This window comes from Protomyctophum parallelum, assembly GCF_964188405.1.
Source record: "Protomyctophum parallelum genome assembly, chromosome: 14".
Lineage (NCBI taxonomy): Eukaryota > Metazoa > Chordata > Actinopteri > Myctophiformes > Myctophidae > Protomyctophum > Protomyctophum parallelum.
In genome coordinates this window covers 41,677,371-41,689,147 of record NC_139709.1, presented here as the reverse complement: position 1 = coordinate 41,689,147, position 11,777 = coordinate 41,677,371, and the positions used below count along the sequence as shown (strand labels likewise).

Below are 11,777 nucleotides of genomic sequence, written 5' to 3'. Positions count from 1 at the left end.
AACGGGTCTCGAACACACGACACGCTGTCAGGCCAAAGCCTATATATGTGGCCTGCCACTTGGCCAGCGGGCGCCCTGGCTTTTTGTATTATTAATGTCTAAATCTAAATCTGCATAATTAACTAAGCTGTCAAATAATTGTAGTGGTGTAAAAAGTAAAATGTTGCCTCAAGTGTAAGTAGCCTATAGGCGGGTGTATAGGTGCAAGGTGTGGGTGTGTGGGGTGTGTGGGGTGTGTGTGTGTGTGTGTGTGTGTGTGTGTGTGTGTGTGTGTGTGTGTGTGTGTGTGTGTGTGTGTGTGTGTGTGTGTGTGTGTGTGTGTGTGTGTGTGTGTGTGTGTGTGTGTGTGTGTGTGTGTGTGTGTGTGTGTGTGTGTGTGTGTGTGTGTGTGTGTGACATACATTCTTATGAATTCATTGTGGTGTGTCTTGTGTCAGTGTGCACCATGGTAGTGAACATGACATTGTGTTTATGTACCGAATGATGTACCAGTATTTATTTAACTGTTATTTTTGCCCAGTCAACGGGTGTGAGTAAGTGGTGCATGGTGGGGGGTCTGTGTGACTGACATGTCCTTTTTCTGCTAGTGAATATTGGAGAAGAAGACAAGCAAACCGGCGCCAGCCATCAAACCACCCCACCCCCACTAATCCCCAATTATGTCAAGAGGGGCAAACAGTGTCCCTTTGAAAAGTGTTCTTAATCAAACCCAATCAATTCCGCTCCTTTCCCTTATTATTTCCACCATGGACTACGTCCCGCTAGTCAGCCTGTTAACTGGAGCCTGGGCCCCAATGAGGCCATGCTTGACCAAGCAAAATAACAGATAACGTATACCAAAAGTGTTACCTTTCCAATTTCTGTGTTGTCAGCTACTCTGTATGCTATAGTGCTTCTGACACAGCAGTCAGTGAGGAGGAAATTTCCTTTTTTTCCCCAGTGTTTGGAAATTTCTATACCAGAATGAATTATTATTATGCCATTAAAAATATCTTTTTAAACAGTTCTTAAAGGACCACTTCACCACTTTTCAACATCTCTTCATATAATTGGTCCTCACTAATGTTCATGATAAAACACCACCATTTCTTCCTACTCAGTCTGTGTCTCACAGGAGGGCTTTGGGCAGTTCGGACACCAGGGACATCATCATTAGGCATATATTTTTTAAAACAAGATTTGTTTTAAAATATATTTAGATTTTTATTATCATGAGAACGATGGCTTCAACTTTTGCATTGCAACTTGGATTCAGCATCGATGATGTCACTGGTGGACGGGTTTCTAAAATGCCCACAGCCTTCCTATGAGACACAGACTGAGTAGGAAGAAATGGTGGTATTTTATCATGAACATTAGTTAGGACCAATTATAGGAAGAGAAGTTGAAAAGTGGTGAAGTGGTCCTTTAAGGGATTAGTGGTCATTATCACTGCCATAGACTACAACCATAATCCACTGGGTGTGTATGTGTGCGTGTGTGTGTGTGTGTGTGTGTGTGTGTGTGTGTGTGTGTGTGTGTGTGTGTGTGTGTGTGTGTGTGTGTGTGTGTGTGCGTTTACTTTTGCTACCTTGTGTGTGTGTGTGTGTGTGTGTGTGTGTGTGTGTGTGTGTGTGTGTGCGTGCGTGCGTGGGTGCGTGCGTGCGTGCGTGCGTGCGTGCGTGCGTGCGTGCCGTGTGTGTACTCTTTTGTGCTTTAGGCCAGGGGCTTCCATGCTTGTGAGTTCCTGTTCCGCATGAGTCTGCATGGTGCAACCGCATATAAACAATTAGGCCTACATTAAATATAATGTAAAAACTGTGACGCTTCTCTGTTTTTTGTTATTGACAGAACATTACAAATACTTCCATTTAACAGGTGAATGGCATCACCAGTTTTAATCCCACTTATCAATATCAATATCTTTCCCAAATACAAGTATCAAAGCAATTAATTTATCTGTGATGATGATGATGATGATGATGATGATGATGATGATGATGATGAGAACATCTTATGTAAACATATGCACATGAGCAACCATGTGCTAAATCATTCCTGCACAGGAATCAAATAATGCACAACATGCTTATACGTCTTCTTGACATACAATAAATATTAATAAATACATAAATAGATAAATAAACAGATAAAGTGTAGCAGCCAGGCCATTATTTCCCAAACACTGAGTCGGAAACCATTATTGGGTCACAGACACAATAAAAATTGTGTAGTTTTTCTACAAATTTAAATTATTTATTATTTCAACAATTATGAAAATGAAAAGAAAAAAGTACGTTTTCAAAACAATTACAAAAACAAAAAACTTTATAGTTATATTTCCACTATTTTGAACTAGGGCTTAAGGTCTTCTTTCATAATGTACTTTTGTACGTTTGGGTCCCGGGAAGACACCAAATGTATCTTTGGGGTCCTGAGCTGAAAGGTTTGGAAACCCCTATAAGCTACCAGAGGGCAACCAGAGTGTCAGCCCACTGACACCCCCGGTGAGGCCTGATGGAGTGGATCATCATCTGCCTAACGGCCTGACAAGGCTCCACAAGGCCTGGAGGAACACAACAGCCGACTCCCACTGTCACAGCCTACATTGGCCTATTGTACATCAGCACTCATTAAAGCATGATTTATACTTCATCGTATGACGGAGTCCTCTGTCGAAAATAGACGATCTGCAAAATCTCAATGCGTCACGATGCTATTTTCTGTGTGCGACACAGTATTAAGTCATCGTGGCTCACTAGTGAATGTGGTGGAGGGAAAGAATGCCAGAATCTGCAGTATTCACCTTATTTCTACTGAATTTGTTTTTTATTGTGTTATATTTCAAACTTGCACATGGAGCATGAAAGTCAGACATGTAGAGATTAATGTGAGGTGGAAAAGTGGAAAAATGTTGAACATAATTATAATAAACATAATACACAACATTTATCATGTTTCTAAATGTGTCTTCTAGTCAAAAATATTATTTTTTAGTTTCTTTGGCTTTTTTTGGTCCACTGTAACCAACAGGGATTCTGATAACAAACCAAACAAATAAAATCTATTAAAAACAACACGGTATGGATGCTGCATTGGAACAGGATATAGTCAACGTTTAGAGGCTATGTAGAATGGGAAATTATAATCATAATCTTGTTCTTTATAGTGTAAATGTATCGAATTTCCCAAATCTGAACTGCTGGTGAGGGAAATTTGCCCATTTCGATTGCCTTAAAGAATTGCCAGTGTAGTGTAGCCTATACTACGCCTATCATTGGCTTAAGACTGTCTGTCTCAGTTAAATAATATGATCATATTTTTGATGATGCGTAAATGTTAAAGGAGTTGTATAAACATACATCACTTCAAACATTCCATAAACATTGTATTTAAATTATACAATTAAGTCCACTTCATCATCGGTCATCTCTGACCTTAAGAAGACGTGGATGTTTTCCGCCTCTAAGCAAGCTTGTCTAACAAGAACTAGACAAAGAGAGCGGAATCGTGCTGAACAATGCGTATCCCTGTAGCCAGTGCATCATCCACACGGTCACCTACAGCACACACACACACACACACACACACACACACACACACACACACACACACACACACACACACACGCACACACACTCTGATCCCAACCGTATGTCTGAACAGTCAGTGCAAAAATAATCCCCTTCTTAACAGTGTTCATCTGGTAGTTTTAGCAACCAGTGCTACTTCATATAGAGGCAGGGAGGTTACCAGCACCTGTTTACTCTCCCACATTATATCCACTTCTCAACATTTTGTCAGCAATGCAGCAAGGAGCACCTTTTGCTTATAAGGACATTGCATGATATGCAATGATTCATGTTGTCTGGTCTAGTGTCTATACAACAGAAATAACCTATAATCTCCCCTTCCAACCTTGTGAGTTGGAGGGGAGGGGCACAGTTTGTCAGATCTTGAATAGGGTTTTAGGGGCATCCGAGGGCATTCTGTCTATCGTTGAGAACCTCGGGTTAATCGCTTTAAAGGCAGTAATTAGGTGTTAAGAGGTATGCTTGTCTGCCCATATTAGCCTCTGGGACAGATTAGACCCCCAAACTTCCTCCTCGATCCTCCAAACTCAGGTTATTGGGACTCTTAAAAGGTAATTCTTAATTGAAATATCAGACACATAGTGTCGTTTGCATTGCCTTCAAGCATATACCCAAATGAAAATAAGACAGCGGTTAAAAGGACAAGTCAAGTGGTTCTAAAAACACTCATGAGTGTGCCCACTGAGAATTACAAACCAGCTGGAGTATTATTTTAATGACACCCACCCTGGGTCCTTAATTAATACTGTCCAAAACGATAGTTCAAAAGGAAACCCAATATATAAGAAACATACAATAACAACAACAAAAAATCACATGGAAAGTTTCTCTTGCTGGGGTGCATGGTGGCCCAGCTAGTTATGGATCACATACACATTGTGAATCACAATGACCAGAGTTTGAAACAAACTCCATGTCTCATGCATGTCTCTCTTCTCTTTGGCCTCTGTTTTCTAACTTTCATACACTATATCCAATAAAGTGATTATTTTCTCCAAAAAAAATCTTCTTACCTGTGCATTATTCCCATTATAACTAACACAGGATTAGGGTTAGGTTGAGAATTCAAGGGTTCCGCCCACAAAATAATCAACAAATTTCTTCAAATATATAGGCATTTTTGGACAAGTTTGCCTCAACTCAATACACAGTAAAAAACACGTAACCACAATAAACTGTTACTTTTAGACGATATTGAAGTCTACAATATAATTCAGCCACCTTTAGATATTCTAAATAATCTTCAGCATGAGATTCCAGACATTTCTATCAAAACAAGATCAGAGGACTTATTGATCAAAAATATAGCAAAATGTTTGTCATATGAAAAAATGTACAAAAAACGAAATCAAATATCTTCTCATCAAGGTATTCATTCAAAATGCAATACCATTTTAAAGTGAAAAACAAAAACATTGTTCATTAGAAGTTCATTTTGAGAATTGCTCAAATGCAACCACAATGGAAAAAAAACATCTTTGTAAACATTCACTAGAGTGTGTGAAAAAACCTCTTCACTGACTCACATGTGTTGCCAGGTTTTATCCATAGACTGAATGTGCTCTTTGGCTTTCATCCGCAGTGCAGCGATGCTGGAACTCCTCTCATCCTCCATAGGATACTTGTCACTGAAGCTAGGTGGGCACTGGTAGGGTGGGGGCGGCATGGACTGCATGGACTGCATGGACTGCATGGACTGCATTGACTGCATGGACTGCATGCTCTGCATGGACTGCATGCCTTGAACCATGCCAGGTGGGGTGTTGAGGAAGCTGTGGCTAGGATAAGACTGTAGGCCTTGCGGTGACCCCATAAACCCAGGGATTGTGTGCATGGGAGTGGCATTGGCCATGGGCGAGGTGAGCCAAGGATCCAGGGGCATGGGATTGGACATTGGACCCACGCTGGAGGACATAGGGGGACGGTTGAAGGACAGCATGGGAGAATCATGGAGCTTCATGCTGTTAGTGTCTAACTTCTCTTGGCGTCTCCACTTGGCCCTGCGGTTCTGAAACCACACCTACAATCAAAAACAAAAAAGATGCATTGAGACGTTGGAAGTGAAGCAATGTCATTTTTGTCACAGTTATCACACAAATAAATGTAAAGTAAATATACATTTCTTCATCATAGGTGTCTTTCACGCCTCTGAGTGTGACTATAGTCTTTGTTTGATGATCTCTGACTGGGACCAGAAGGAAAACAACTAGCATAAACATAACAGTTTTTACTAAATCTCATTGCTTATACATCTTTCTTTGAGATTTACATTAGACAATTACAAATCTGATCTTTTCTCCCCGATTCCGATCTTTTGAAAATCATGAGATCGGAACCGATCACCCGATCCGATCGGGACAACCCTAGTGCATTTACTGTATATAGCGCCTTTATCCAAGGCGCTTTATATAGATTGTGCATTACATTCACCCATTCACACACTGATGTTTTGCTCAAGGACACTTTTGACACTAAAGGTAGTTGCACACCGGCCGCGTTTTTCGGAAAACCGAAGGAGAAACGCAGCTAAAAATCCGAATTCGCATCCGATTCGCGACCGGTGTGTGGACTCTGTGGAGACCTTAACTCTGGGGGAGCACGGGTTCGAACTGGGAACCTTGCAATTCCCATCCTGCCACTCTTCCCTGAGCTACTGTTACGGCTGTAATGCACGTAACTCAAGAACCGTACGTGCCACTGACTACAAATTCGACACACGCGTTCCACACCCCCACAGGGGGCAGTGCCCATGCAGTGTCGAGTCGGTCGGACCCATGGTTGTCCAGAACCACCACAAAAGGCCTCTGCCCGGGCTCTGGACAGGGCCCCTGCCCAGGGTCCATACTGTATATGGAGCTGGCCTGTTCTGACATCACAACGGCATTTGATAGACCACATAATTCTTTAACTGATGCATAAAATGTGTTTCACAGTTCACAACAATTTCCTGCTAGCTTGTACTCAGTGATGATGTTCATACCTGCACGCGGACCTCTGGTAGGTTCACCTTCATGGCCAGCTCTTCCCGGCTGTACACGTCCGGGTAGTGGGACTTCTCGAAGGCCCGCTCCAGCTCATGGAGCTGATATGTGGTGAAGGTGGTGCGGTTCCTCCTGTGCTTCTTCTTGGGATGGTCATGGTCTTCCTCTTTAGCTGGATCTGGAGAATCCTCAGGACTCTCGATGCCTTTCTGGAGGTTGCTTATCTCCTCATCACACTTGTCGCTGGAGAAAAGTCCGGAATCTAGAGAAAATGAATTAATCAGATGTTTTAGTTGACAATGAACTTAAATACTTACAGTAGCTCTATTTTGTCAAAATGACAGAATTCTCACGCAATCTTTCACAAACCCTCCACCTTTGAGGATTTGTGTAAACACAAACATTGTGTTAACACAAACATTGAAGCCATTGACAATGAATGGCCAGCTTTGAGTGTAATTTGTGTAAACACAAACAAACATTGAATGCCGTTGACAATGAATTGCAGGCCTGATTAAATTGATTGATTGAAATTTGTATTCACAGTTTGTAGAATGGGTACAGTTCAATGAAGGTACAGGTCAATACAAAATCTGCTACGAGGATAAAACCATAAAAGGTACTAAGACTAGTTTACGATCAGGGTCCTACGGAGCCCGTGAGTGGTCAGTAGGGTCCTCCATTTTCAAAGTAATTTTTCTTGGCATCTGATCAGAGGTTGAAGAGTAGCATGTAGCCTATCATTAATTATATGTTGAATGCACTCTCTGTAGAAGATTCTGTCTCATTATTATTTTTATGGGCCGTTTTGTAGACGTAGACGCTTGATTATAGACAGAATGGAAACTGCAGAGGGCACTCAGGACGGAGAGGGTGAACGAATGCCACGCAGGTCTACAGCTGGCATTGAACGTTTGGAGTTCTGTAGTCAGGACATGCCTGCCCCACCTTAGAGGCTATTGGTAAAACGTGCATCCTGGTACGTCTTTCTTGGTCTTGACGTGGGTTAAGTAAAGCCACTTACAGTAAGGGGAGGAGCTAAGGCTACTCTGGTCTGGGTCATGTCAGGTCTTTACCCCATGTAGGAAGCATGGTGAGATTAACCCATATATGGAGATCCCGGTGTCAACATGGTCCTGGACAACTGGATCTCCATATACATATACTATGTATGCCTATATATATATGGGCATATATCGGTCAGATTGGCTGCATGTTTTTGAGGGGGCGCTAGCCCCTCCTATGTCCAGCTTGGAGGGTTTGTGTAAACACAAACATTGTGTTAACACAAACATTGAAGCCATTGACAATGAATTGCCAGCTTTGAGTGTTTTCGTAAACACAAACATTGTGTAAAAAGAAAGATTGAAGACGAAGGTGCTGACGCAAATTGTGATTCGCCGGAATGAGATGATATATAATGAGGTATGATGATAAGAGCGCCCCTCATTTCACACAGGTGTGATTTTTACACCTCTAGGCGGAGGGCTGGATAAGTGTGAACTCCAGATGGTCAATAAAAACATGTAGGTCTGTCCCAATGATTTCACATCCACTGTATTGTCCACCTGGAGAGATGTGTCCCGTGTCCCCTCAGGGGTCATCATCATGTTAGCTTGTGGTGGACATTTTTGTCTAAATTAATTTTTTGCCACAGAAATACAACAATATTACCAGAAACACAAATAATAGAATAGAATAGTCCCCACTCCTTTTTGTCACATTATACAGAAATTCATCCTCTGCGTTTTACCCATCCTATAACAACTATAGGAGCAGTGAGCAGCCATTGGATTCTACGGCGCCCGGGGAGAAATGTGGGGTTAAGAGTCTTTCTCAGGGACACACATCATGCTGGAATGACCAGGCGGGCTCACTAACCACTCAGCTATGGCCGCGCCGAATGACCATAACAGGTTCATGTGACTATGTGCCATAAATATAAGTATATAAAATGCAGTGTCATACATATCCTGAAGAAATCCTGAAGACATGGGGCTCCATCTTGCATTGTGAGCTTGTAGATATAGGCTATTTAAACTATTTAAAAAGGTTTTCTAAAATAGGGTTAAGGGGTGGCGCAAGATATAGCCCATGACATTCAGTAATTGGGTAATATGATCAAAATAAGAACATTATAATGGTGTGTAAAACAGAAAATCTAGAATTCGCCATGGACAAGGCCAAGGCTTATTATTGATAGCCCCTGCATGCCTGCTGTACAGAGAGAGAGCAGGTACATACAGCAGGTTGTTTACTTTACATTACTTCCGGTTCAATTGGTCTGGTGGCAGTATCAGTCACCAGATCTTTTTGGGGGGGAAAACAAAAATCATCAGGGAAAGGATATGGCTCCATAACATATTAAAAATCACATCCGTGTGAAGTGAGGGGCGCTCTTATCATTGTAGCCTACGTCATCATGACGTAAAATATACAGTCTATTTGCTCAGATGCTATGATGTAAAATTGTCCATTCATTGTCAATGGGAATTTAATGTTTGTGTAGGACAAAGTTTGTGCCAATGTGCCCCTCAAAAATTAATGAAAACTGTACGGGTGTTTTAGATGAATCTAACATAGTTAAAATGGAGATTAAAATGGATATCAAATATCTAAATAGGCCTACTGCAAGAAACTTAAAAACTGGGTGTTCCACATCAGCATGAGTAGACGATGAAATGACCACAACTTTCTTTGAAAGTGAAATATCTCTTTAAATAAATACGCAAATATTTCTCAATTAAATCTTTGTTAGTGTGATTCTCCACATTAAACTTGTTAACATTAGAAGTCTTGTAGCATGCACCATGAAGATCGAACTTGTTTTTGTTAGATTACAACACAATTAAGGTGGATGTCCCTATATTCACTATTGGAAATGTCAAAAGCTAATAATTGCATGTGCATGCCTATACATCAGCATACTAGTAGTGCTAGTACACATTACACACGCACACATGCACATGCACACACACAGAATAAACAAACATGAATCCAGCTACTACGCGGGTATGTATGGTGTATTGCATATGGTTTGTTAATGTATTTATCATTGCAGAAAGAACTTCAAAAGATTTACATGGACAATTATTAAAATGTCTCCATGTTTCAACCAAGATAGACATCAGTGTGATGTTTAAAGCTTTTCTTGTTATCCATATAGTATTAGTGTGTAAAGTGTAAAACAAATGGCCCTGTCTTCATACTTTCAAAGTTAAATGAACACTCATGTGTACCATACACATGACCAGGAATATACTGTACTGTATTGCAGACAGTCAGTATTCACAGTGAGTGAAAGATCATAAAGGTGTGCTGATACTGGTCATTGCATGTACTCCTGTCAGCAGTGAGTTTGGGGCAGAAGGAGTATGGATGATAGCCCTAGGTCCTCCCGGTGGGGGCTCCTCACTGTCAGTGTCAGGTGAGTCAGTAGGATACAACAGCAGTGACACAGAAATGTGTGTGGGGTGGAATTAATTAGAAAAATGAATAAATTGGGGAGAAAGGGGGGGGGGGGGGGGGGGGTAAAATGAATTTACATGAACCCAGCATCTGGGGCAAACAAAATTGCAGATCTACAAGCTCATAATTCATCATGTTGCAGCGCGTTTGGAGCTTGTAGATAGGCTATTCTCTACAAAGATATTTGGTGGGAAGGGGAAAAAGGAGTAGATAAAGTAGACAATGTATTGAGCCCTATAGTTGACTAACTATATAGACTACTATAGGTTTGAGACACAAAGTGAGGCAAAACCTGCTGATTTGAGTCAACACAGCACTTGTTCTAAACTGGAACGTAGAGTTACAGATTAGGGTCCCACAGATAACGACTTGTATCAAATGGGGAAATAAGGCCTAATGCATATCAAACTGGGGGTCCTTGAAATTGAAAAGGTTGAGAACCACTCTACTACAGGACTCACCATGGTATCCAGAGTGTGATGTGGTGTCTCCCAGAGCTGGAAGGTGTTCGTAGGGGTCTTGAGGAACGTGCTTATCCGAGTTCTCATCATTGGACTTGTGAGTCTCAACTTCCCCTACAGACTGGAGCAATGGGTCCTGGTCTTTGCTGAATCCCAGTATGACATCAATGCTGTGGACCCGGCCTCCGCCACTCGACCCGGCACCTTTTGCCATATCATAGTCTAAGCAACCATCGTCCCCTATTCCCAAGGTATCCATTGACAAATGCATCCGAGCCCCCTGTGAGATGCACTCTCTTCCTCGACAGATAAACGAAACAAAAAAAAGTGCTACAAGATAGAGCAGCTGTCCAACCAGACTTTTCAAGTACAAGAGAAGAGCTTATGCCTGGTGAAGGGGCTTTATTCTTCCAGTAGGGTCCAGTGTAATTGTTTCCATGAAACAAAGCGAGAAAACTCTCATGATATTGTCTGCGAAAGAGGAAAAGTAAGGACAACTCTTAATGCCTTTTCAACAACACAAAACCGTAATTTCATTGAAAGAAAAACAATACTATTTCACAATTTCCACTCTATGTTTAGTAGATAAACAATATTAAAGTATTGTATATATGCAGGCAGCTATACTATGGCCAAAATAAATAAACATTTGAGAATTATTTGTATGGAAATAAAATAAAGTTGAGAGAATAGTAGGCTATACAGTATTTCATGATTTAATGAATCTCTGCATTGCATACTGATGCTATATTTGATTTGTACTACAAGAATCTTTTCACCTTTTTGCAAAATACATTTATGGTCAATGCTAAATCAATAGATTCAGCATTTTAATTTGGTTGATATTAGGAAATGAAATTCAAATGTTTGCTTTTGTGTCCCAAAGAATATGCCTTTGTGTTGCTTACATTATTACTTTGTTGTCAAATCCAGCTGATATAATAATACAAAAAACATTAAAAGCAGAATGTTTAATTATATTAATTAAATTACATTTAAAACAAATAGCAATAATTAACAAACAGTGAATTACGGTATGTAAACGAACTCATCTTACCTCTCTTTAGGTTTCCAACAAGTGCTGAGACTCAGCACATGTTAGCTCTCTGGCCAGGAAGAACAGCAATGACAGCAAAGACACTACCGACAGCTACTCACTGCTAAGTCCTTGAAATCCTCTATACACAAATGAGCAAAGCGACCACTGTGTAACAAGCACATGGAATTTCTTTCTTTCTTGATAAACCTCTCTTAACCAGACAGGACACCAAAGCATGTAGGGAAATGGAAGTAAA

General features: G+C 40.9%; 1 protein-coding gene across 1 annotated transcript; it reads right to left on the bottom strand.

Moving 5' to 3' along the window:
* Positions 1-5,094: 5,094 nt before the first annotated feature.
* LOC310870538 (retinal homeobox protein Rx2-like) lies at positions 5,095-10,753 on the bottom strand (the record flags this gene model as incomplete). The annotated part of the gene is made up of 3 exons (XM_083781777.1): positions 5,095-5,592; positions 6,553-6,815; positions 10,483-10,753. The coding sequence occupies 3 exons, from the start codon at positions 10,751-10,753 to the stop codon at positions 5,095-5,097; spliced, it is 1,032 nt and encodes a 343-aa protein (XP_083637903.1).
* Positions 10,754-11,777: the final 1,024 nt, after the last annotated feature.